This window comes from Lepidothrix coronata, unplaced genomic scaffold (assembly GCF_001604755.1).
Source record: "Lepidothrix coronata isolate B3197 unplaced genomic scaffold, Lepidothrix_coronata-1.0 Scaffold176, whole genome shotgun sequence".
NCBI lineage: Eukaryota > Metazoa > Chordata > Aves > Passeriformes > Pipridae > Lepidothrix > Lepidothrix coronata.
In genome coordinates, this window is record NW_016690356.1 from 1,265,237 (window position 1) to 1,293,078 (window position 27,842).

At 43.9% G+C, this 27,842-nt stretch overlaps 1 protein-coding gene across 15 annotated transcripts in view; it reads left to right on the top strand.

The window, feature by feature from the left end:
- MEGF11 (multiple EGF like domains 11) overlaps positions 1-27,842 on the top strand; it is a 268,428-nt gene that overhangs the window by 194,169 nt on the left and 46,417 nt on the right. For all 15 annotated transcript variants that reach the window (XR_001877258.1, XR_001877259.1, XR_001877260.1 and 12 more), the window contains 3 exons: positions 18,586-18,706; positions 20,244-20,407; positions 20,840-20,942. Coding sequence is in view for 12 of the 15 variants with exons in the window: in XM_017830247.1 (XP_017685736.1) it covers positions 18,586-18,706; positions 20,244-20,407; positions 20,840-20,942 (388 nt within the window). In the remaining 3 variants the exon portion in view is untranslated. The remainder of the gene's footprint in view (positions 1-18,585; positions 18,707-20,243; positions 20,408-20,839; positions 20,943-27,842) is intronic.

Here is a 27,842-nt window from a genome sequence, read left to right on the forward strand (position 1 = left end):
TTCAGCAGGTTCCTTGTCAGTCACAGTGTGATTTTAATAGATGGAGATATTTTAAAGTGTTGCAAATAATAGAGCAATTTATGTCTTTTCTGAGCCCGTGTGGCAGGTGTCTTTTACCTGAGCATCAGAAAGAGCTTCAGACACCCTGAGGTAAACAAGCACTGCGTTTGAGAGGTGAGATATAAAATGGCTGAAGAAACCAGCCAAGATGAAACATCAAAAATTCAGAATTAACGATTGCCAGGTTGCAGGAGAAAGTGTCAGGATGTGGATCCAGGTGTCCAGTCCTGCTACAGCTGGGCAGAATGGAATCCTCTCTAATAAGTTCCCTGGTCATCCAGATATGAAGCCCCTCTTGATTCAGGAGCACACCGTGGAGGAGAAGTGCAGGCTGCGTTTAAGAAACAATCCTTCCTAAAGGAAAAAAATTACTTTGAAAAGAGAATTCCACCAAAATTCATGAGCAGTTGTCTTTCTGTGTCCCTAATTTTACGTGATCTGTCCCCACAGGCCTATCTACGCATTTTCTATGCAATTATGAGTTATAATTACTGAGTTTATTAGAAATCAAGGGACAGGCAGCACAACTGTGTGACAAGATCCATAATGGGTGGGTCCTGTATGAGATTAGTGGGATGTTAAAGCCTTTTTAGCCTTCTTTCCTTCTACATCCACACCTGAGGTTGTGATCACCAACTGGCATCTCCAGAGCTGTGCAGTTGGAGTCATGGCTTAAAGACACTTTTGTTCTCTGCTTCATGTCAACAGCTGAACCTGAAAGTTGGAGGTTCCATCTGATTTCCAGGGGTTCTCTCAATGCCAGGTATAAAGAGATTTATTTAGGTGTGAGGGGCAGGACTCAGAAGTATCTGTGCAAGATACTGGTGCTTAGAGGTGGGAAAAAAAAAAGAAGGAAAGGTCTTTAAGGTTTGATTCCCAACTCACACTGACAGAAAACAAGGATTGATCTTCTTTGTACAGTGGTGATAGACAAGTGGAGTAAAGATGAAGGTGGGAGCGTGTTAGTAACAAATACAAAATAAAAGATGCCAAGATCCTCCTTCTTATCAGGAATGCTGTTCGAGTTTGCAGCACAAAAGTATTTTGGGACCCTTTACTGCCCACATTTTCAAAAAACATACCTTGTCCAATATATATTGCCCCAAGGCAGCATTTTTGCAGGCAGGAAGCCTGGGAAGTTCCTATTGCATTGCTTCAAAACAATATTTAATCTCATAATAAAGAGCTTTCTTGCATTGACATTTAAACAGCTTGGTTATTGAGGATAGCTCTATAATCACTGAAGCATATTTAGGCATTAGTATCATTGCTCTCACATAATATACTATAATCTCTGGCAATTAGTCCAGGAGGGGAAGTAAAGCCTTGAAATTGCTAATTTATTGCCTCTGAAGCATATTTGTCATTCGTATGCATGCCAGATGACTTGAGCTGCAGTGGTTCTTTCAAATGCTGCAGAACACAGGCTGCACAGAAAACTGGACAGGAACCTTTGCTTCCCACCCCGGAGTGTCCCACCGGGAATGCTCCTGGGCAGGGAGAAGGTGCTGCCTGCAGGGGAGGTAGGAGATGCTGTGGGGCCAGAACCCTTTGAGGCTGGAAGTGCCTTTTCTCAATGACACACTCCAAGCCTGACTTTCCCTTCAGATATTCCTGCCTGGCTCTTGCTGAGGCAGCAGGAGCTTTGCCTGTGGGTAGAATTTTGCCCTTGGATTCGGCAAGTCTGGGAGCGGTGGCACAGTGACCCCTGGGTGCAGGATGTGTCCCCTGGCAGAGCTCACCGTGGAGTGGTGCTCATGCAGAGCTGGGCAGAGCTCATTAGTCAGAAGAGCCATAAATGAATCCCTCCCTCTTGCTTTTTCTGGCTTGGCTGATGCAGCCACACGGGCAGGAATTTTGCCGTGTGATTGGAAAGAATAAAACCGGGAGCAACATCTTACGTTTTGCAGAAATGTTTGATCTGCAGATCTTACAGAGCAGAGCAGGCTGAGGGGTTTCTGAGGAAGAACATTTGATGGGAGATGGGATATAACTGCAAAATTGAACTGCAAAGGCAGAGAGGTTGGACCCATAGGATTTTGGGAGTACTGGATGCCTGGAATACACAGTGCCCAAGGAAGGACGGTGTTTTCCTGACAAAGCACTCCTCCATCCCACTCCCCGGCACAGATGGTGTGTTTTTATCTGTGCCCTGTGTCAGGGCAGCTGGGCTGGGTTTCAGGATGAATCATCTGCTCTCACAGCCAAAACAGGGACATTTTGTTGGGATGCAGAACAAGCCATTAAAATCACAAAGCATCTGGTCACCTTTATTAAATGTATTAAGTGGAAAGGCAGCCATCCCATAGGTTGATGTGGATGTGAGCAGAGCATTTAATTTTTGGAAGTTAAGCAGATTCAAGTTGTAAAATAAAAATGTACCTTGTAGCTTAGAAAAAAAAATACATTATTTATTAGCTGTGACATTTCCAAAAATTCAAATGCCAAAGCTACATAGTGGTGAGCTTGCAGTTTTGGATAGAATTTCAAAACATTTTCTCTCTTTTTTTTTCGATGATTATTTTGGGTCAGACTCAACAACCAGATTTGCACATTTCTGGCTCTAAAACCAAATGACACCATTGTAAAGCTGTTATTGGGTATTGGTACAGGGTGTTTATGTGAGGTTCTGATGTGACTGTGCTCACACCAGGGGATGGTCTGTTTTAACTCTGGGGGTGTCTGAACCACAGAGCAGAACTGGGTGTAGATTTGACTGAAAAAATAGCTGAGAGATCTGAGTGATCCACAGTTAAACCCAAACCAGCCAGTTCTTGGAGGCAGCATTCAGGGCAATGCAAATAGGATCATAGGAGCAGAGGAGACAAGAAAATCTCCTTCTCCCAAATCACAGAGCTGCTCCCCATTGCTCCAGCAGAAGAGTCCCCACCACGGGCCTGTTGGGAACACTGTGCTTTTTGTGAAGGGAGGAGAAAGGCTGGACCAATTTAACTGAGATGACTGCAGGGAATCACCATTACAAGCACACCAGTAGGGCACTTCCCTGGAGCTGGTGTTTTAGCATATTTAAGTATTGCCTCTCAGCACTGATGTGATGAATTGCCAGTGATGCTCTTCTGGGTGGTTTTGCAAAGCCATTTACTGCCATCTCATTTGTGGCAAGAAGGAGCCTGGTAAACACACACAGGGAGTGCACAGATTAGCCTTAAAAAGTACACAGGGAGAGTCTTTACTGGTGGAAATTGGATCCTCACTCCCACATGTAAATGGTTGCTCCTTGCAATAAATTACTTGGATGCAATTAGAGGGATGGTGAGAGGGGTTTTACTGACTTGTACCTCCCCCTCCTTCCAAATCCTGCTCCAAGATGCTCTTCTGCAAGCACACTGAACTCAGTTGTGCAGGAGGAACATAAAAGAAATCAGGATGTGCCATGTCCTCTCTTCTTTTGTTTTTGGTTCGTTGAATTTTATTCCTGTAATTCAATAAATGTGGTGAAGAAGGCCAGAGGATATGAATTAAATATGACAGGAGACCACAGGAATCCTGACCTTGCGTCTCACAAGGAAATCTTGAAACCAACCCCCTGCACGTACCTATCAGCATTTTAGCTGCTGAAGTCATTATAAATGCTGTTGAAATACAACTAAATTCACCTTCTCCATTGCACAGCTAATTGCAACTTCCCTGCAAACAGTGGCTATCTAGAGACCTCATCCCGTGATAGGCCTTTGTTTCTTTATGGATGCTTTGTTTTCTTCTTTTGAAAAATGGATTTAACTTCAAATGCTTGCATTCTGTCTGTTGTGGCAAGGAGAGCTGTAGTTAAAACATTGCTCAGCCCGAGACACTCTGAGAAAACTTTGAGCACTTCTCTGTGGAACGTGCGGTCAGCCTTTACTTCAGCGGGCACTTAGGTCTATATTTCACCTCCAGATGACAGAACTTGTATTACTTTAAAGAGTTCATCTATTTATGCTGCTATTTTTTGAAGACCTGTCTGCTTTTATTGAGCCCTGCATGCTGGCAGGCAGAGCGGGCACTTCATCACCCAAATGAAAGAATCCGTTCTGACATTTCTCTATCCCTTGACTATATTGGTAGATCCCACACAGGCCAATCACATACAGCAGAGTATGGAAACTGGAGCAGTGCTGACCTCTAACTAGAAGATTTTTCAGCTTTTGGAATGTTACTTGGATTCCCTAAGACCTTCCAGGATTTATCCCAGTGCTGTGCGTCCACAGCCACTCACGTCTTCTGTTGGCGCTGCATCAGAATTGCCTTTTAAAAACATAATTAATGCCTTTCAAATACATGTCCTTATAGAAGTGCTTGTGGGTTTGGATCCCTGGCTGAGCTCAGTGGAAATCTGGGCACTTAAGAACTGAAACACAGGCTTAATCTCGGTCTCTAAGTCCATAATTTTGTCTGGCATGCCAGAATTTCTCAACATAATGTTTTCTCTACCACAGGGGTACAAATTGCTGCCAAGTTTTACATCAGAGTAAAAGTTTACAGCCTGCCTGCTCTCTGGAGTTAAAGTCAGCCCCTGGAACACACAATTAACCATAGCTGGAGCACTTAGTAAAAATAAGTATATATTGTAGTGCTATAAAGCCATTCAAATGCACAGCAAGTGTATAACAAACTTTGCATGGGATAATCTCTCAGTCACTACAAAAAGCCACACACAGGCCAGTCTTGGTCTGCTCTGTTCCTACTCAGTGAGTAAAATGACCAGTTTACTCTTCCAGAGAAATGAGGAGGACCATGATTTATGTGTTATCTGTAGAGTTCAGAAGGACTTGCAGGTTGAGTCTGTTGAGTATTCCACCCATAACTCATTTTCTTCTGGCATGTACCATATCTCTTGTTCCCTGAAGAAAACATACAGGAGAGAAAAAACAATCTTTCCCTCTCTGTTAAGAAAAATGGAAGCCCATTCTCTTGTCCTATACCTTTAAAATTCTCTCTGTTGTCTAAAAGAGAAAAAAAGTAAATAGAAAGGAGCACCTTATCTTCAATTGAATTTTCCCTGAAGGACCAAAGTCCCAGGTAGGTCTGGAGGAATTTGAAGAATCGTTGCCTGTAGGTGTTTTCTAAACACACAAGGTACAAATTTATCAGAATATTCCCTCTCTTCTACATATTTACTTTCATGATTATTCTAAATGTATCATTCTTCACCACTTCAGAAGGAAGCAGGGAAAAAAGTGAATGAGACTTCTTTGTCTTATAAGCCCCTGGTTCGGTAGTAGAATTATTTTATAAATTTCACAAAATTCTCAACATAAAAAATGAACCTCAGGTTGGAGATAGCAGATCTGGTTTGGGGGCTTTAACTCATTTAAATGATCCGTTTCTCTTTGAGATAATTCCAAAAGTACTTCAGTGGAAGCTCATCTCAGAGCAACAGGGCACCTCATCAAAAGGTTTAAAAAGAAAAGACGAGGGGAAAAAATCTTCAATAGAGCCTGTGTCCTTTTATCCTTGATTTACCGAGCATATCAGTTACCCCCCTTTGTTAAGAGCTCTTTTCATTTCTAGGTATAAAATAAATTCAACCATTTTATCAAGATGTTCTTGTTACCAGCCACCAGTATAAATTTTACTTGCTGTAGGTGGGGGAGAGGTTTTCTGGCACAGCAGTTGTCCAATTAACTGGAGTATTACAGGCAGCAGGAATGGTTTGCCCAGCCTGGTTTCATGAATTACCCAAGTGCACGAGGAAGATGCATTTTCTTCTCCCTGGTTTCCCATTTGTGTTCGTGACCCAACATCTCCAGCCCCTGGTGAAGGGTGAGGAGCAGGGGAGAGAGCACAAGGAAGGGCACCCAGGTGGGTCTGAGCGTGGGCTGCAGCTGGCAGAGAATGAATTATTAATTAATAATAGAAGTAAAACAAGTTGTGGAGCTGCAAGAGCCTTGTTTGCCACACATTTCTGTCCTTAGTCCCCCGGTCTCTCCTACCCCACTGCAGGAACACTGGCAGGTCTGCTGTGACACTTTACCTGGCAAAGGACACTTAGGTGGGCTCATGGACCTCAAACTCACATAATTCCTTCCCTGTATAACCAGATTAAAAGAACCATGGATCACATTCCCTAAAAAGGAAAAGAATTTTGCCTCAACAAACACTGAATATTAAGCCAAGATGTGGAAGAAATTGATTCCTATGCTCCCGGCCTTTGAACTCTTTCCTGTTTGTTGGTTTTCCCTTTGTTTCTCCCAGTCATCCAGAAGTTTTAGGTAGAGTTAATTTTAAGAAGGTTGGGAATATCCTGCTGTAGCCCTGACTTAATTTCTAAGGTATCCTTCAAGTCAAGAAACATAGATAAGGGAAAGGCAGAGCCAGCCCAGGAGGACTGTCCCTGCTAATCCAAGAAGCAGCACAGGAGGGAAAGTCCCTGCTTGGATACAGGGAATAGTGAGATGCAGCTGAAGAAACAGCAAAAAGACCTGGCAGATTCAAAGTGTTCCGAACAGATTTGAGAGGTTCATTTTGTCAAAGGCAACGAGAGGGAAATGCAGCCTCTTTGATAACAGGTATCAGTGTCAGTTTGAGGGCTGGGGGTGATGTGAAATACAGGGTTATGGGAAATTCAACTAAAATAAGTGTAAAGAAATAGAAGCTGTTGCTGTGCCCTGGGAAACTGTGATGGGAGAAGTTAAAAATCATATCTACGTGGTGTCTGGAAAGTGGACAAAGATAAAAATCCTAATAATTGGGAGACAGTCAGTCACAGCAGCACAACCAGGTCCTCTTCACTAACTGTGGCTGCATCCCAGGTACCTCTTTCCTGGTTTTGGTCTCTGAAGAATGCACCTTGCATTTTCTTGATGTCTTCTAGGTAGAGATAAGTCTGAAAGCTCATCTGATAAGGTTTTAAGCTTACAAATTACTTCACAAGGGGATGTGGAACAAGAAGTGGATCTCAAGCAGGCAGGAAAACCCTCTCTATTCCATACAGCCTGAAAGTGAGCTGGGAAAATGTTCTTGAAATGAAGGAACTGCCACTTTCTCATTGGAGAGAAGTTTTTCTCTCAGCTGTGCAGGAAGTTGGAAGGCCTGAGTTTATTAAGAGAAATCAAAACATCTCACACCCAATGTTTTTGTGCATTCCTCACATAAATGGAGGTCAGGGATCTTTTATACCTGTCAAGGTTTTTTTCATATTCATAGACCAGATAAAAACTACCTCTTAATATCCCTTTTCGTTGATGACCTCTGAATTTTCTTACCCACTTCTCTGTGCATACAAACCCCCATATTTATGTGTATGCAATGGCTTATTTTTTGTGGGCCCTTGGGACTAATAACAGACTATAAATTTTTGTATCCCAAAGCTACTCCATCTGATCCAGGCCAGGTCAGTACAGACTGAGAATGATCTTCCTGGGCTGTGCAGTGGCTGCATGGAATGACTTGGTCTCAGTCCAGCTCCCCGTGGATCAGTGTGTCCATCACAAACCCCATTTCCATCAGCAGCGACCGGCAAATTTCCTGGCACACGGAGGAGCCCCTTTACCATTTTCCCTTCACAAACCATTGCCTTTGGTCAAGCTTGGAGGCCTGGCTGTGTGATCCATTTTGAGGTCCCTGTAGGACTTTTTCTGGGGACAAAGGGCACAGGTAGTGACAGCTTTTGGAGCAGCCCTTCGTGGACATTACGAGCCCCCCGGATTGTCCTGCTCCTTTCCCATGTGGCAGGTGAAGTGGGAAAAGTCAGTGCAACCTTGAGGTGGCCCTGCCACGTGTCATCTAGGAAACAATGGGAATCACCTCAGTGCCAGGGAGCTGGATGTGGGCTAAACCTTAGCAGCTCACAAATGGATTCTTCTGGCTCTGCTGAATTACAGGAGAAAATATCCCCCATTCCGATCCCAACAGGGAAGATCATTATGGGGAGGCCACCTGTGTGTTCCCAGGCCTTCAGAACAAGCTGCTCCCCTATTGATTTTGAAATCAGTTTTTTATATCAGTTTTCTATGGGTTTTTTGTGTCGGTGCTGTCTGTTGGGCTTGGTGCTGCTCTCCCCCAGAGCTCCTCTTGACCAATTAGTCCTTTCCGCGGGAGCACCGGCAGCCACAGCCTTTGGGAGCCTCTGTTTTCCCAAACCCTGGCAGTGCTCCTGTCACACCTGGCTGCAGGAGCATAACAAAGGCTCTGCTCCCACCTCAGGGCATTTGTTGGATGCTTTTGAGCAGGTGAACTATTGTACCAGAGTATTTAACAAGGTCATGGGATGCAAGGGCACAGTGGTTCTCCCTCAGCTGTGGAAACTGCATCCCTTTCTTTGAATTCAGTGGAACTTTTCAGAGCCTTTTATGAGCTATTCCATTTCATTTTCTTTGCTCATTCTCTTGTCAATGCACAAGCTCCAGAAATTGCCTGTGACAGCTCAAATTCTACTTTGTCAGCCCAAGTTTACCTGAGCACAGCTGCTGCCTTCGGTGGGATCGTCCCAGATACACAAGGGGGGAGTTTGCCTCAGTGTCTGCCTCTACTAATGAGAACTTATTCAGTCACACACAGTTCATAATTTGATAAGAACTCTGAGCAAGTCCCAGGTCTTCTCTTTCTTCTCATATTTACTTTTCCTGGGCTCTGCTGCAGTTTTATTTACCCGAGGAGCTCCAAAGTTTTCGTAAGTGGGTCCAAAGGAACCAACTTGGTACAGAAAGCCTGAAAGCCTCTGCCTTTGTTGCTGGTTGACATATTTCATGTGTTTTATCCTTAATTGGCAATGTGGCTGTGTCAAATTGCATTTCCGTTCCTGGAGCCTCATTCAGAACCAGTGGAGTTCAATATTCTGTTCAGACTGAGTTATTTGATCTGAATTTTGCAGAGGAATAAACTGCTTGCCAATAGCAGTGTCTCCTTTCATCTATTAGGCTTCAAAATGTGTATCTTTATCCACACTATCTGTGGGTCCATGCATTAAAGTGTTGGTACCTGGCTCTCCTGGTAGTTCAAACTGCAAACTGACTTCATTAAAACCACCTAAGGATAGGATGAAGTCACAGGTTAGTTTTGCATTTTAGTTCCTGTGCAACTATACTGTCAATGGAAAATACTTCATCCTTTACAATCAGACATGTGGAAATGGAAAATCCTGCTTTTGTTTCCTTAGGCCAAAGAGCAGCTGAAATTTCACCAAATCTTGAATGTCTTGGCCGCTGGAGTTTTGGATTTAGGAATATCTGAGAGAGATTGAAGGGGATGTCTCTTGTCTGCCTGTGTGTGCCTGCCAGGTTATTTACCAGCTTTTCAGAGGGTGCATCACAAAGCCCATTAGCTTAAAGTTGATAAAGTTGACATATTTTCTTTTTAGATGCCTTTTTTTTTTTGGCTTTGATCCTTGATTCCTGCTGTGTCCAGCACATGTAGCTCCTCCTGGACTCAGTCCATTGTCTGTGGGAGCAAGAGTCAAAGTGTGCTCTGCTGGACTGATTTGAGACTGTGCTTGGACATTCTCCTCAATTGTACAGCACAGCTGTGGGAGAATTCTAACAGAAAGATTGCAAATAATGCAAAACTATGGGGATTGTCAGGATAGCAGCAAATTTGGGGAAAGGTTCCTGTTGCTGAATGAATGGGTGTGTTGAAATTCAGTGTTTAAAAATGAAGAGTAACAAACTGTGGGAAAATATTGGTAGGTAAATACACAAAAGGTGAGTTCTAATTTAATTCCTGCCATTCAGGGAAGGAGATCAGGCAATCACTGTGTGGAGTTTTCTGAAAGACTCAAACCCTCAATGAGTCTGAAAAACCCAAATGAATCTGGAGTGCCTGATAGAATAGTTACAACGATCAGGGAGAGAATAAAACAGGATGGAAACCCCATTTTTGTGGTATTGTGTAAATCCATAATATATCCAAATCTCAAATTATTGCACACAGCTTGCCTGATTCCTGCTTACAAAGGAGAGAATGGAAGGAGTGACAAGGATCATCTTTTATATGGAATGGCTTCTATAGAGAGTCACTTGATAAGGTGGAACTCGGCTCCGAAAGCAGATGGCAGAGGAGGATCCGATAGAGATCAGGGAAGTGGGGATGGTGCAGGGAACACGGACAAGGAATGGTTATTTACTATTTCTAATAACACAGGAACAGGGGGCAGCCAATTAAATGATTGCACAGCAGGTTTGAAGACAAAGAGAGTGCTTTTCACGGAATGCGTAATTAAATTGTGAAATGGCCCCATAAAATGAGAATAAGAGAGTGGGATGTTTTGCTTAGAAAAGGGGTCACCAAGGGTAGGTATGTGAGAGGTCTCTCACTCCACAGGGGAAGGGGAAGAAGGAAGGTTTGCCTGCTAGTTATCACAGTGTAGGAAGTTTCCCAATTAAAAATCAGGCAGTGGGTTTGAAGCAAGTAGATAAAGATGTTTTTTTTCTCCTTTGTATTTATAATTAAACTGTGGATCTTCTTGCCAGAGGATGTCATAGAGGCCAAAGGAATAAATGATACCTTTTATTTCCTGTTTTAGCTACTGTCCTTTTTGCAGAACTGTTCAGACTTGACAGCCAGAGCCCACATTTATTATTGCGAAAGAGTCAGGAGGCTACAGTTGTTCTCCAAGGTGGATCTGGGACTGTGCCACTCAGGCTGTGTGGACAGAGCAGAAACCATCTCTCATTTCCAGGCAAAGGTGCTTCCATAAAATAGCTGGGGCAGAATTGTCACAGTTCCCACAATGGTCTGAAGGACCCTGAAATGCTGACTTGTGTTTCCAGATGGCTCAGGCTGCTCTTAGTCACTGATCTGTGCTGCCCAAATGTGGGAAAGAAAATGATGGAACCTCACACAGTGTGTTAAAATCTTTCCTTTGCCACAGTGGTAACCCCGACTCAGATGACTCCATTTAAAAAAGCAGAAGAAAACAGCTTTTTTTTTTTTTTTCTCTTTACCACTGGCATTCAAGGGCTGTGTCCAGTATTTTGCTGTGCTTAGCCAGCTTCTGTCCCCCACCTGGGGCACAAGTTGCTTGTTCAGGTACACCTTGAAGAGTTCATGCAGGGATATACTGGTCAGGGATATAAATACTTCCCACTAACTTGAAGTAATGCACATGATGCTTCAGCTGTTTGACTTTTTCAGACATTTAAGTGTGATCTGGTCACAGGTTTTGGAGAATTTTAGAAAAGCAGCTGATCAAAGTTGACTGTAGTGACAGCAGTGAGCCCCCCAGATGTTTGAGTCTTTACAGCTTTCCCAGGGTTAAGTTTAAAATATTCTGAGGGTTTGTTCCCTGCCCCACCTGTGTAAATCTGCAGTGGCCCTATTCCAGGTTTAAATTGCTTTAACCAGGCAGGACTTGGTTATGCAACTGGCCCCATACTGGACATTAGTAATCCCCCTGGTACAGAGATGATTGACCTGCCCTGATGATCTGCCTGTTTTACCCAGTCTAAATCCAATCCCCTATTTTTGGAGAGGTTCCTCCTGGATAAATGTGTTTTCTGGTATTTTATTAGGTGAAAAGTGCTGACTGTATAAAAAAAAAAATCTCGTTCAGAGGTTGATGATCATCTCTTTTGCTCTCCACACTACTTTCCTTCTGAATACATTTAATTATATGATGCTGTATTCATTGCCTTGCTGACACTAAAGGGCTCTGCAGTTAAGCCTAAATACTAAACCAGGCAGATATTCAAGTGCTGTAAAGTCAGTTTGAGATGTTTTTGCCAGCAAGAGCCCTGCACTGATTTACAGGAAGCAAGAGGGAGGGTGAGATCTCTTGCCTGCTTTCTTTATTGAATTCTCTTTCTTTCTTTTAATGCCCATATTTAGGTGACTTGAACGGTAGGAATGGATTTTTTTAATTGCAGATAACTGACTGGTATTGGGCATATTTTTAGTGCAAACTAGAAAACTGTTCCCTGGCGGTGAGGGGGATTATGGTGCTCAGAGAAATCCAGCTCAAGTTTGCTGACTTTTAGTATGCAAAATCCAATTTTTGTAATGAAGGTTTTATTTGTGTTTGTTTTCACTTGATTTCATGGAAGGGAAAAAAAACCTCCCAAAGCTTAAATTTGCAGCTTTTATTCATCAGTTTTATTGTGCCAGAGCACTGTTCCTTTTGGCTTTATGGAGCATGTTGGAGTTCAGATGCTGGAGGGCAGGAGAGGGGTGAGATTCTGTGCACCCTCCGCTTCAGAGGGTGAATTCCCAGTGGATTCCCAGTGGGAGAACCTGGTCCTGGTTCTTCTGTGGCCTTACTGAAGGAGTAACATGTGTTACACCAGTAACAGCCTGTAACAGGCCACAGAAAATATGTTTGGGTTCATAAAATAGGAACCCACAAAGTTCAACCAGATTTTGCACAGACAATTTGGAAAATAACAAACCCCAGTTATTTTGTGGTAACTTTTACTCCTCTCACAGCCATTGCTCCCAGCTTTGCTTTTCAAAACAAAAACTTAAACCCTTAAAATTAAATTAAATCGTATTTAATAATGTAAGTGCTTAAAATTGACATTATTTATAACATTTTTACTTACTACTTTCTTTATAACAAATGAAGTTTCCATTTTGTTTGTTTGCACGTGTTTTGCTGAATATTTTTGATCAAATACTGAATTAAAGGATTAGTACTTGTACTAATTTTTTGAAACTTGGCATTTACCATGAAATTTACTGTATGAATTAGCATATTAGCACAAATTCAGAGGTGAAATAAGGTGCTGACATCCATTTTTAAAGGCTTGTAAATCCTTGTAAGGTTATAGGAAGCAAAGAGAGAAGTTCTGCTCATTCCCAAAGGTATCCATGCTTGGTCACTATGGCATGTCCACGTTTTTCAGTGTGCCCAGAGCATGAGGTGCAGCTTTGCAGATGGCTCCTAGAGGAGTTTATGATTTTATGAAAGACTTTGGCATTCAGGCTGCCAGTGGTTGTGTCTTTGGCTGAGTCATGAGCTCTGAAGTCACTTTTGAAGTATAAGAAAACTCTTTCCCATCCTTTCCACCTTACCCCATCTTTCCCATGAAAAGGCCAAAGGGAAAAGGAGTCTGCATAAGGTAATTTTAGATGTATATCAAACTCCAGCACAGCTCCATCACATCATGTTACATGTAAAGGAGCATTTGTCAGTGCTCAATAACAGTGATCACCTGCCCACGGAACAGCCACAGGAACCTTCTCCAACCTTTTACTGCATTTTATCATTTGCACCAATAATAACCTCTGCAGGGAGTAATTAGTAACACCCAGAGGGGAAAGGAATTCTGCCAGAGGACATCATTATGTCTGGGGAACTAAAGATGCTGTGTAGTAAGGTCATGAATAAATGGTTTGAGCGCAGGGTGGAGGACAAGCCCGGTGCAAGTACAGAGTTTCCCGCTGCTGCTGGAGCTGCTGAAGAGCAGAGTCATTGCCACTGAACACCATTAAGGAAATTAGTTTGTTCTGACAGTTTGTGTTGCCTGATACCATATGTTTACCTTGAGGGAATGTTTGTGGAGAACCACTCTGGGTTAATTGTAAATGTCACAATTACATCAGTAAATATACAGAGGGGTGTCTGTGATCTGCATCGGTGCTCAGGCACCGTGTCCCGGCACGCCGGCGTCCCACGGAACGTGTGTACATAGGAATAGACGCTCTCAGGTGCTAAATCCATGCTGAGCTGCTTATCTGGGCTCACAGGCATCAGGTACAAACAGCCCCAGCCTTTGGTGTCTCTGCTCTGTGTATTGTTACACACAGAAGGCACTGCACCGTGCCCTTCTTCCCCTTCAGCGCTGAGCACCAAGCGTGGCTGTGCCAGGGCTTGCACCTCTAATTCACCTGCCCAGACACACAGGGAGGGGCAGGGAGGGAATCACACACCCCTAAAAATCTCCCATTAGCTGGAGTCCCATTGCAGGCTACCAAAGGTTCCAGTATTTTGCCTTTCAGTGCTGTCAGTCCCCCCCCCCAGTAATCTGCAGGAGTGGAGGATTTTCAACACCTTGACAGATTAAACCTCAAGAGCAAACCTGTCACACAGGTCTTTGTCATGCAAACTTGAGGCCAAGTTCAATAACATCCTGTTACTCTTCTGCATTGCGGAAGCCTTGAAAAATTGATTTTCTGTTTTGCCACTGAGTTCAGTGGAACCAGGCTTTAGCCCTCCAAGGGAATTGTATTCCTGTAGATTGTTGCTGCTTCTGAAATCCTTAATTTCACATCCTTAAATAGTCAGACTTTGAGATAGATAGACCAGGTATGGGTGCAGACTTTGCTGGGTGTTGTTGACCATTGCTGGGTTATTAACTCCCCTATTGGTCTGCAGTGCTTTTTTTCCCCCCTGTGATAATGCATTTCAGAGATTGAAAGGCCTGATCCAAAATGTACAGGAATAAATACAAGTCTGTGTATTGATCACCAGGAAAGGATTTTAAAGGGAGTTGGTTGTTGTTTACAGCAGGAATGTACTTTAAACAGAAACAAGAAATGTAATCTGTTAGGGCAACATTAATCCAGGGAAAACACTTTCTGGAGCGGCCAGAGCTTGTTAACACAGCAAACACCTAAGGCAGCACTGTGTCTTTAAGCTCTACTAATATTGAACAATAATAATTTTGGTGGAAGAAAATCTTCCCCTCTCTCCCTGAACAGAAACAAGACATATTATTGACTGCCATTGGGAAAGATGAATGCCCTGGCCCTCGGAGTCTATTAATATTTGATGCTGATGGATGTGAGCTGGCAGCTGAGTTATTAATGGGGTTTGGTTCCTTGGACCTCACCCACAATCCATAGGGGAGAATTAACCATAACACAAGGACTGGCTGCCCAAACCTCTCGGGGTGCTGGGAAGGGCTGTGAGTAACAGCAACAGGGAGTGTTTCTGAAGTACTTACAGGCATGGAATGTCACAGGTGGGGCTGTTTACATCCCTGCCACCATTCATTCTGATTTAAAGGGGTCTTTTTGGTCACCTTTAGGGTCACAGGATTGAGGTGCTCCCATCAGGTCTGGATTTCAAACAGAAGGAGGCTCACTGAGCAGCTGTGGGTTTGTGGGACACCCCATCCTTGGTGGCCCCTCCCACACTGGAAGGTGTGTGATGCAGAGCAGGGGGCAGGAATGAGCTGCTCCACAGCCAGCAGGGCATTTCCCAGAGCTGGCCCTGACCCCACATCCAGTAGTTTTCCATCATTTATGTTAGATTTGACCCCTAAAATTAGAAATAATACATTGGATAGATGTCAGGGGGAAGTTTTGATTGGCTGGGCCTTCTAAGTGAAAATGATGAAGAAAATGAAACACTTTGGAAAGTTTGTGATGTCCATATGGGTCATTCTGACTTGGATAATAGAGATGTAAAATATCAAGTTATTTATAGCTCAGTTTCTTATCACAACTTTAACATTTTCAGGGGTATATGTTTGATTGAATTAGCTACTCCTTCCTAGCAGGGATACCACATCCAGGCATTTACTGTCCTCATTAACCTCCCGATCTTAATAGAAAAAAAGAGAATAATCAACATAAGGAGCACAGCTGTTGATTAATTTTACTAAATAGGATAGAAATATAAAGTGCCATATTGCAAGAGTGAAGATTCAATACAGCACATTTGAAATCAGTTTATTAGAATATATAACTCATTAACAGCTGGATAGACTTGTACTGCAGCATTATCCACTTGGGCAGGTGCTGAGAGGGAGGGAGAATTTACATATCTTTAACAGTACCTGAATGCATTTAATTTCCGAGGTCATTCTCCCAAATCAAGTTCAAAATGTTAATAACAGGGTGTGCATTTATAATTAATAAAATCTTAGAGCCAGTGCTATAGTTCAAGTGCATTTTCCTCTTATGTAATTAAGAAGTTAAGTGTATTTGGCAGTTGTCACTCAGAGAGCTCTGAAGGTCTCGCTTGTCAAACCTGGGGATAGAAATCTCATTAAGCCAGGTATTTTTTTTCAGTTTAGGTTTGTTTGCAAAGTAAGTGTGTAGGTGGTGGGCAGCCAGAATGCCCAGCCTCTGTTAGTCCATAAAATAAAGCACATTAAAGTAAATGCCAGAACTCAAAGCCATGGTGAATAAAGATGGAACAGCCTGATGTTCAGCTTGTAAGAATCACAGAATCATCTTTAAAGTTGGAAAAGACCTCTAAGGCCACCAAGTCCAACTGTCAGCCCAGCACCACCACTGTGTTTACCACTAAACCATGTCCACAAGTGCCACATCCACATGTTTTTTGAAGACTTCCAAGGATGGTGACTCCACCACTGCCCTGGGCAGCCTGTTCCACCCCTTTCTGTGAAGAAATTGTTCCTAACATCTAATCTAAACCTCCCCTGGTGCAACTTGAGGCCACTCCCTCACCTTATTGTCCTGTCACTCACCTCACTGCAACCTCCTTTCAGGGAGTTATATCCCTTTGCTTTGGGATGCCCAAAGTGTGTTTGACTATGGAAAACCACAGAATCCACCCCCGTTGGGCCCTGGGCCAGGAAGAACTGACCCCCAAAGGAGCTGCTCTGCAGTCACAGAACATCAGCTGAGGAATGGAAATCCAGCAGGTGGATTTCCACCTGCTGCCTCCACCCCTGGCCCAGGTGGTGTTTTAGAGGCATCTGGATGTGGCACTTGGGGACACGGTTTAGGGGTGATGGATGGTTGGACTCGGTGATCTTGAAGGTCTTCTCCAGTCTTGGTGAGTCTGTGAGTCTCTGGTTGGTTAATCTGCTTCCCAAGGGGATATTTTAGCTCCACATCACTCTGCTCCACTTTCCTTTTCAAAGGAATTTTCTTCTCCTTCTGGATCACTAGTTCAAATCCAGATAAGGTCAGTTGTCATAGAAATTATTGGCAGTACCAGCAGCCCTGTGTCGGACGTGGAATGAGTTGGGAGTTTCATTCACACATGGTCTGGGTCCCTAAGTGGCACTAATTGGCTGTCTAATTGTCACACACAGGAGAAAGGCAGAGGATTGATTAGGCGTGGAGGCTGAGTGCCCCTCTGCCAGCCCAGCTTCCTGGAGCTCATTCCATGGGCATGCTGGCAGGGTAATGAGGGGCAGCGTGCTTTGGATTCGCTGGCTGTCGAGGCAGCATCTTTTCCTGCCAGGCCTTTTCAGGGGAGCTTGTTTTACTCCACCAAGGTCAAAGATAGCATCTTTCGCTCAAAAGTCAGGGGCTTGCAGGATTTGCTTGTGAGCAGCACATATTTAACCATTTCCTTTGCTTCCCCCAGACCCAGACTTTTTTGTAGAAAATAGGATGAGTCACAGTGGTGTGAGGCAGAACTGCTGTAGAAAGCATAGGGGGGTTTATGGTGCTCAGAAATCTGTCCATATTTCCTTTTGCTGTCTCAGTGTCTGATGTGTGATGTACAGGCTCCTGGAGGTAACTTGCCACGACACAGGGAACCTGACGTGGTGTGCATTTATCTCCTGATAAATGGATCCTCCTGTCAAACAGCAAAGCCTCTCACCTGCAAAAACACATTTTGACCAATGTCTTTTCCCCTGAGCTATGGTATTGGTCACACCATGCAATGTAGGTGCTTTTTAACCTGGAGTAGGTTCTCTTTCTCTGACATAGAACTAAGTCATTAAAGAGTGACTCACGGAAGTAGTAAATTTAGGAGCTAGTTTGTGATGTGAAAGGCAGGACTACACAAAGAATCAAAAATACCTTGTATATGCTAATGTGTGTAGGCCCAACCATGGCACTTAGTTTATTAAGGCTTAAACCTCATTTAGTGAGGTTAAACCAAATTCCTTTAAATCTTATTGTGCTCATATTTTAATTCCCTTGTTGTATCAGACGAACAGTATTGGTAAGAATTATGTCTCTCAACCACACAAGTTGATCAGTGCATACAGTGTTACCACACAAGTTGATCAGTGCATACAGTGTTACCAGAATGTAGTGCTGAAATATGCTATATTTCTGTAAAATGTAAGTATTTCCTCTCCTTTCCCTCTCTTTCCCCACACCTGGAGCAGAAACAGGACAGGGCCCATGTGTTCTGCTGTGTGCCTTCTCTCTCTGACATACACATCCCTCCTGTTCAACCTTCTTCCTAAAGTCCCAATCTCATGCAAATTAATTGAAAACAAGTGCAGGTACCAGCTATGCATCAAAAAGCTCTGATGCACCTGCCATGTCGTTTTCCTCTCTGCCAATCTGTGCAAGATGAGCATGCACGAGATCCTTTAGCTTTTTAACAACCCTGTTCTTGGAATATATTTCCCCAGAAATGCAGAGCAATCTTTGCATGGTTTCAGACTGTATATTTTGTGATTAGTGTTTCGTAAGTGATGTTTTGCTTAATGATCTAACATCTGTTCTAGGAGGTTTGTTTTTGTAACTTCCCCACCTCCCGCTGAACGAATGCCAGAAACTTGTCCCTTTCCTCCAAGTCAATCAAAGCACTAATTGCATCATAATCAGGGGAAGCAGCAGTGACTGCTCAAGTGCTGAAGACTCAGCAATCAACTCACAACTCTCTGCTCTCTGTGTGGAGAGAGAAAGGCTCCCTGTGCCGAGATGGGAATTTCCTGCAATCCCGATTTCTTGAGCTGACTCTGGGGTTTTTTGGGTTTGCAGGGAGAGGACTGCACCATTACCTGCATGGCAGGAACCTACGGAACCAATTGCTCCTCAGTTTGTAACTGCAAGAACGACGGTGCCTGTTCCCCTGTGGACGGGCTGTGCTACTGCAAAGAAGGTAAACAAAATTAGGATTTAGCCATTGTTGGCAATTTGGCATCAGTGCTTCTCCCCTTTTGAAGTGGCACAGCTGTGCAGTCAGTAACCCCACTATTTTCTTGTCTGCCCAAGTATCCAAGCTCAACAGGGGCTTGACTGGATGTTTTGTTTCTGCCTTAAGCAGGGGCCAGACTTCCCTGCTCTGCTGCAGGAAAAGGTCACAGAACTAAGTGTGTTGGCAGAGCCACAGCCCCTCTCCAGAGGAAATGCAAAGCAATGCCCAGATCATTGGGATGGTTTTCTTTATCCCTTTGCTGCCCTGTTTCTCCAGGATTGCAAAGCCCCTGTTCTCCCTCCCTGCCTGGAGTGGCACACTGGGCACAGGGGCAGAGGCAGCTTCCTGCCTGTCTTTCCTCCATCCCATTGCTCTGTTCTGTGCCTGGCCATGTTTATCCTCCCCAGACCTGGCCTGACCTGCAGACTGCCTGCCCATCTCAACCTTGGGCTGGCCCCAGTCCTGCTGATCTGGGCTCCTGGCTGACCCCAGCTGCCAGCCCCACGCTGGGACTGTGGGGTGGGCCCTGGCTCTCTGCCCTTGCTGCCACCCTCAGCTGCCAATCCTCCCTGTGCCCTGACACTGGGACACCCCAGCCATGTGCAGGTGTCCTCTGTCACCTGAGCATGCAAGGGGTCTTTTATCTGGGGAAACAAGAAGTCTTACCTGCTCCAGAGTCTCTCTGCAAGACTGACATCTTTTCTTCCCCCATATGTCCATAATTCCCTCATGTGCTTGGTGGTGAGCATAAGCCATGTATCCATCCAGCAATCCCCTGAGAAATCTTGCATGCTCCACAGCAGTGTCTCTTATGTTCCCCCAGAATCCCAACGTGAGCTATGCCTGTCTGACACACATGAGCCCTAAACCAGGAGTGAGGCAAATAACGATAAAATCTGGCATTTCAAACATGAATTAATGGATCACTGTAGAACCCCATTTAATGAGGGATTATAAACCATGAGTTACTGCTCAACTCCATTACATACAGCTGCAGTGTAATGAAAGTCATTGTGTGGCTGGTAGTTAAGATTTGAGCCTTAATGGCTAGAAATGATGGCCTTGGTCTTTTTTTAGGTGTAATAGCTGCTTTATATTAAATAGCATTGTCAAAAAAAAAGAGATAAAATAGGAGGCAAGAAACAGGCAGCATCAAATGGCAAGTTTCTTGCATCCCCAGGGGTCAGCAGGTCTGCAGCCTGACAGGCAGCACAGCCTCTCTTGTGCTGCCCCAGCAGTTCCCAGAGAGGCACCAGAGACCTTAATCTGGTAAGAGCCAACACAGTGACACCTTCATCCATCCCCCTCTGCATGTACAGGTGCTGAGAGATGAAGCTGGGAGGTCATAATAAAAGGGTCAATCTTTGACCCCAAAACAGTCTTAATTTACGCTAAGAAAACGGTCCTAGAATCACAGAGCTGCTGCTGCCTTTCTTGCTGTCTCTACCTCACTTTTTTCATGAAAACATCCCAAATGCTCTTTGTCTTTCTGTTTCTTTAGGCTGGCAAGGAGTGGATTGCTCTATTCCATGTTCAAGTGGAAGTTGGGGTCTGAACTGTAACCAGACGTGTTCCTGCACCAACGGAGCTGCCTGCAGGCCAGCAGACGGCTTCTGCCTCTGCTCCCCGGGATGGCAGGGGGAGTTCTGTGAGCAGCCCTGCCCTGTGAGTACCACTGGGGCAGTTCTGTGCCCAGCCCTGCCCTGGGAGTACCACTGGGGTGCTCTTGCACCCCCTTTAAACCACAGCCCTGCTGAACACAGAGTAGGGCAGCATCTCATTTTGCCTGGCGATGTCTGAAGGAAATCATGTGTAAATAACAAATTGGGGTTCTAGCAGCTGAGTGGATGTATTATACTTTGCATTATATTTTATCAGAGCTGTTGCTGTGTTATCTGCATTTTCTTGAGCATCATTTTTTAAAGTGATTCTTCATTTGGTTCTGTATAGAAACATTAGGCACTGAGTTTCTATCTTCTCTGTATGTTAATTTAAAAGATGCGACTCAGCATTAAGAGGGACATGATAGATGCTTTTGCACATTTCAGAACAAAAAACTGATTACTGAGAGGCTTTTTTTTATTTATATTTTTGAAGGATGGAACATATGGTCTTAATTGCAGTGAGCGTTGTGACTGTAACCACGCCGATGGGTGTGACCCTGTCACTGGGTACTGCTGCTGCCTCGCAGGCTGGACAGGTAAAATTAAGAATTACCTTGGTAAACCTTGGGGGTTTCTTGATTTTGGGGGGTTTGTTGAGTTGTTTCACTTTGCTGTTGCATCATTTATAGCACTGGACTTGTGACTGTAACCTTTTAAATAATAGACTGAGACAAGATCAGCTGAACTCGCCCATGTTTGAATCACTGGTGATGGTGACGATAATTGGCATTCATTAAATTTGTATTCAGATGAGTTGAAGATGGCTCCAAACCTGGAGCCAGATGTTAGCCTTCTGGAAAAGCATCCTCAGGAGGAATGCAGATCAGCTGGAAATCCTGCAGAGTTTTTCTCCTTGAACAGCCCTTTCCACGGGGGTGCAGCTGTGGGCCGGCAGATCCCGGGAACGTCGTACCTGGGATGCAGATGGGGCTTTTCTGAATGCTGAGAGTCGATACAGCTGCTCCATCCTACAAAACTCAGGTTTTTCCCCATTTTCCTATGCTTCTTGTCACACAGAAGGGCAGTTACAGGGAGCAGATCAGTGCTGCTGTGGTGATACAGCGGCAGAGAGGAAAATTCCGTGAAGTCGGAGAGTCCAGGCTGGAGATCTCAGTGCAATTAGACCTGCACTTGACTCCACACTGATGGTCTCTTTGCCAGCCCTTGACAGCTGACACAACAGCAGTGGGGGGGCAAGTTATTGACCCAACCAGTATTTCACACTTTGCTGCCTGAAATGCTGGTTAATGTCCCTCCGCTCTCTGTCGAGGCCCTGGGGGGAGATAAAGTTCTGTTCTTGCCCATAACTGCAGAACCACCAGTGGCACTGACAGTCAAATTGCATTTATATTAACAGCGAGTCATTTGGAAAATTTAATTGTTTTTCAAACAAGTACCAAGCTGAAGGAATGTGTGGAGCAAGGCAGGCTGGTCAGGCAGCCAGGGTTTGGGATCCTGTCACCTTTCCCCTTTGTTTATGCCTCAAAGCAATGCATGCCTTCTGTTTTTGGTGGAGAGGACACACACTCAGCTCCCAGCAGCATGAAGCAAAAGCAGTGAAATTATGCCCAGAACAGACAATGGAAATAATCTTTTAAGAAGTAAATAAAATTGTAAAAATAGGACGTTCTGCACATTGCTTACAACAAAGCTACTTTTTAAAGATACTGGGCCTGCATTGAAAAGGGCATTTTTCCTCCAAGAAAATCCATTTTATAATCTCACTAGTATCCCCTCCTCCATCCCCTTGCCTTCCTCGCTGGCTGGAGTGCATTCATCTCTCTTTGCCATCAATATATCCATCTATCAGGCTTTACAACTCTCCTGTGCATTATTGATGATCAGCAGAGAAACAGCTGGTGGGCTTTTCCTGTAGCCATTGTGAGTTTCTTCAAGGGAGAAAATGGTTTTTAGAAGTACAATAAATTGAAGAGAGATATTTATACACACTTATTCTTAAAGTTTATTACACATCCTTCTGGAGGTAGCATTCCAGAGGAAACTGCAGGAAATGAACTTTGCAGGCTGTGCAGACTGAAAGGGTGGCTTTTTCTCGAAGGCATTTGCAACAAATACTTTGTGCTTACTCCCATGCACATCTGTAAATGAACTTCACCTGCAGATACTAATTACTCTAAGTAAAGGTAAAAGTAATTTCTGATGTCCTCCTTCTTTTAATTTCCATATTGGGCAAGATAAATGTGTATTACCTTGCAGGGGATTAGCTGCAGCCTAAGCACTTTATCCTTCAATGTGCCCCTGCAGTTCTGGAACTCCTTCTTCAGGATCACATTTCAGGGAGGAAAATATTATGTTCATATCCAAGACCCAGTTGGAGTTGAGAGGTTGACAGGGCCGTGTAAGGTGGAAATGTTGATAGACAGAGCCAACATGTGTTTTGTCAATTCTCCTTCCAATGTTTTTTCCACTTGGCTTAGCACCAGACACAAGGATACATTCTGCTCATACTAGTTTGAAAGTATGTAATTTAAGAAACTCTTCAGCTAGATAATTATATTTTCATATTAAGGAGTGTGGCATCAGTGCAAGATTAATCTTATCTGCAGTTGTTGTGAACTGGGCCATGATGTGTATTGCAGTGCATTTTATAAATATGAGGTGATAAATAATTCAGGCTGAAATTTTTGCTTTCTGGATTTGGTACTAATTAGGCATGGCCTGAAAAAGATCAGAAAAGTTCAGGATCATGGAACATCTGAAGGTTTTCCTGCCCACTCACACCAGACACAGAATTCACGTGGCTTTCTGATCCTAATAGCCACAAAACTTCATCTGAAACCAGCATATTCTGTGTGTTCATCCCAGACGTGGGACTCCCTCTTGATGTCGGTGTTTTATGTAAAGATCAAGGGGAAGATTGAACCCATTTTCTTTAAAGAGGTTTCAAGATGTTCCTCATATAAACCTTCAGGGACTGATGGATGGTAAGGGAATGGAGGAGGACTGGGAGAGGAAGGAAGGAGGCCTGTCAAGAGGAGCACACAATGTAAGTTAATAGCAGTCTGCCATCCTTTTATGATGTCATGACTGCCACCCATCAAGACTCTTATTGAGGACAGTGACCTCCTGTGGGTACCAGCTGGGGAAGGTAATTTCCAGGAGCTGAGTGTACCTGGCAGATGGGAAGATGATGAAGAGATTCCCACATATCAGCCAGGAGATCACAAAGCTGTGCAAGGCAGCTGGATGCATAAATAAGCACACTGGCAACAGGCTGCTCCGAGACGTGCATATTCCCTTTCCATTGAGTTCCGTAGGGAATTGCATGTGTGCAGCCAAAGGCAGGAGTTAGATCAGATCTAGAGATGATTGAACCCTGGTGCTATTGCTGAAAATTACTCAGCCAAGCACACAGGCACATGGAATCACAAATGCCTTCAGAGGAAGCAGAACAAGCAGGACATTTGTGCTTAAAAGTCAAAAAACACATTGGATAAAGGCTCTCATGTGGTGCAAAGTGAAACTTGTTCAAATGTTGGCCAAAATCAGATCTGTGACCTGATGCACAGGTGAGTTCCCTCCACATGAAGGAAATGTGGGATGCAGTAACACCAAGGGCTCAGCCTTGCACTGGATGGAGTTCTCCAGCTTGCACCAGCACTGCATCCACATAACCTCACCCCTACAAATAGTACCCTGGAAATCCAAAGGAGAGATGATCATATCTACTGCTGATTCAAAAAGGAAAAGTGTAGCCCTCAAAGGATCAAGTCTTGACTGCTCAGACTGTTTTCTAAGGATTAATAAGGGTCTCTGGCTCCTGCTCTGCTGTGCATTTTACACACAGACACTGCTGTGCTTGCAGTTCTGTGTGTGTGTGCACAGGTACCTCAGAGCTCCCAACATACCAGTCATTTGTGGAAGAGGTGTTATGTTGTGTACATTTAGGTTAGAACGAAAATGCTTGAAGTTGGAGTGCTTGGCTGCTAATTGCATTTGGTTAATTAGGGATCCTGCACACACGGAATCCGTGGAGGGAATGGAAGCACAGAAACGCCCTGTGGTGAAGCAGCTCTTGGAAGCCCTTTGCAAGCAAACAGGTCCTGGAGTAGCAGGCAGCAGTCTCATCTTTCCCAGGTGCAGCCTTCTCTCCTGGGTGCTCAGTGACAATGTTAAGGTCATAAATATCAATTAGTCTCCTCTTAATAAATAACCTGAAGATGGACAGAAAAGGACCAGCTGCCCTGGTGGCCTTGTGGGGGGAGCAAGGAGGACATGGATGACAAAGTTCCTGTGGTGGGTGCAAAGCTGGTGGCCCTGGAGGTGACAGCTCCAGCCAAGCCATGTGGGGTTTGCAGGATGAACTGCAAACCCCCTCAGACTGGTCCTCCCTCTTCAAGGGTGCTGCTGGCAGCAAGTTTTGTGCCAGAAACAGCTTTCTCAGGTACCAGCTGGTAAAAATCACGTAGCCTTCAGCTGGTTCACTCAGTACAAACCTCAATAATTGACTTAGTCATGGCTGCTGGCCTGGCTTTTAATTTCTGGCGGTGTTTCCTTTGTGCTTGACTCGAGGCAGGTGAGGGCTCTCTGGGAGGCCAGACCCAGCCGGTGCCCGTCCTGCCTCCAAGACCCGGGTCCGTCCTCTTCCCAGTCAGACCTCCTGCTCCCAGACAGCTTACAGAAGGAAAGCCACAGGCCTGGCTGCTCTTCACACCGAGCTCTGCTCCTCCCTCTCATGAGTCTTCAGGTTAATTGGGGCAAGTGTGTCTTTTGTAACCTTTCAGCTGTTACAGGGGGATTAAATAACAAGCGATCTGCAGGGGGACGTGTTCGTGCCTCTAAATGTTAAGGTCAGTTAAAATCCTGTTTATCTGAATTCCTTTAATCTGAAATGCTGTCTTATCTGCAGCTTGTTCTGCCTCTCCCTTTTTGTCTGGCGCTCTGGTTTTGCAGATGCTATCTCAGTTATCCACTGAGCTGGTTAATCAGAGGCTTCTCTCAATAGGCAAAGCCAAAGTTTATTCAGTTTATTTTAACATCTCAAAGATGTGTGGGGAAAACGGAGTGCTGCTGTGAGATGGAAAACATAAAAGGGTGCATCCCATAGTTAATTATAAAAGAAGCCCTCATAGATTTTCCTTAATTAATCAGGATGGCAAACACAGGTATGGAAATGATCTGTGCTGAGGAACAAACATCTTGTTATTGCCTTGGTGCTTTTCACCTTCAGGCTTCATTCCTGTCTCATAAGAGCAACCTCCCCCTTTGCTGTTACATCCAGGAAATCAAAATACATATTTCCCTGTCCTTTACCTCGATAACTTCCGTACATTGCCAGCAACATAAACTCTAATTGTCTCTTATCGTGTCCAGGTCTGCAGCCCAGTAGTTGTGGGAGTCTGGAGTTGTAGGATTTCCACGTGTGGTGGTGTGAGGGAGTTAATGGGGTCACCAGTGTCACTGGGCACAGGTCAGGTGAGCTCTGAGGGAGGATGTGGCTGTGAGCATTTGCAGGCTGCCAGTGACATCTGCACTGTCACTCAAACACAGAAACATGTTTCTTCCCTCCTGTGGACACATTAATTCAGGAAAACTGATAAGCCTGTTACTCAAGGGAAGGCCTTTTTGAATTTTAAAGAAACAGTGGCCACTTTGACGGGGAGCTCTAAGGTATTTTTAACTTCACTTTCTCAGAGTTCTTTGCAAGAAGGTGAAAAACCTTTGAAATAATAAAAAAACCAACCAACCTTTCCATAAAATGCATTTTGTTTGTATTAATAGGACTTTTCTTCCATTGCAGCACTATCCAATTTATAATTTTAGGGCCAGATCCTGTCCTCAGCTGAAACCCAAATAATCCTCTTGTCAGTAATAGATCAACCCCACGAGCGTGTTGATATAATTGGGAGCTGACTTTTCCATGCATATTTAAAGTCAGAAAAGAATCTAGGGCTTGTTTCATGCACCTCCAGGTTTTTAGCTGAAGATCCACAGTATTTTAGAATTCACAGTGTCGTGGGTTGGCTTTTTTTTTTTTTCCATCAGACTGTTTCATACCATTGGTTTGTAACACAGAGCCTAAAATATCAGGATGGGGCAATAGTAAGTTCCTATTAAACGTGCATTTTCTAGATGTCTAATCCCATTATCTACACCATATTTTGCATTTATCACTTTTGGCAGTCTTATCCCAGATTTTTAAATTAATAATTTATTTCTGTGATTATTCTGTATCCTTACATTAGCTTTAAACAGACAGGAAAACTAGAAATTTCCAGAGTCAGTCTAAAATGGTGCATTTTAGTCTCTCTTCTGGCCTCTGCTTTTCTAATGTGGGAATCTTTTCCATGTGAAAAGGTGTGCTTACTCTCTGGATTCGACAAGTGCCCTTTAGTCTATGAATGTAAGATAAGCTTATTAGAAATTAGCTTTAATTTTTCATTGACTTAATTTCAAGTGAGTTGATAAGATTTTAATGTCAGGCTGTGCTTAAAAATTCTCTCTTTGACAGGAACCTTTAAGGATGGTTCCTGCTGATACAGGGCTAATTTTCAAAAATCTGAATTATGAAGTTATATCAAAGACTTCATTGATGTCCTGACATTAATTATGTCTGTGTCTTCCTTGGCAGGTATCTGGGGGGCTCCTGGTTCTCATTTGAGTGAGGTTTGGTTGTGTTTATCCTGTGCCAGATTTTGTATATATCTCACCTTTTGTGAAATCAGTTGGATTTTTGCCACTCATTCAGTGGGAGTTGGATCAGACCTTTAGACTATAATTAGCATCTGCAGTAAGGCTACTGCTAAACTTCAGCATGTATGCAAATCATTGCAGTATTAAGTCTTACAAACACAGAAGATATACAAGTTCACCTATCTTTGTATTTATTTTTAGGTTTATTTTCACTTATTAAAGGACAGCTTTTAAATTTATGAGGAAAGACATAGCTTGGATGGCATCCTGGATGATGCTAATTTAATGGGTTCTAAAAACATGAAACTCCATTCTAGAGGTACCCAACCCATTTTCCATTTTAACATGGAGCCCTTCTATATATAAGCTTGGCTGTGTGTACAATAGTCACCTATAAATAAATGTGGGCGAGAAACGGTGAAAAATTATTTGTGCACGTTTCAGCAGACGAAATCCTGGATGTTTGACATGCTGTGTGTGGAAGGAGAAAAGGAAGGATCACTCAGTAAACAGCCTGCAAGCTAAAATGGGGTGTACATCAATATATATAGTGGAGACTATTGACAAGAGCATTTAGTGACAGGACAAGGGGGAATGGCTTCAGACTGACAGAGGAGGGTTAGATGGGATATTAGGAAAATAGAAAAATTCTTTATACCCTCTTCTTCCCTGTGAGAGAGATGAGGCTCTGTCAGAGTTGCCCAGAGCAGCTGTGGCTGCCCCATCCCTGCAAGTGTCCAAGGCCAGGTTGGATGGGGCTTGGAGCAACCTGGGCCGGTGGA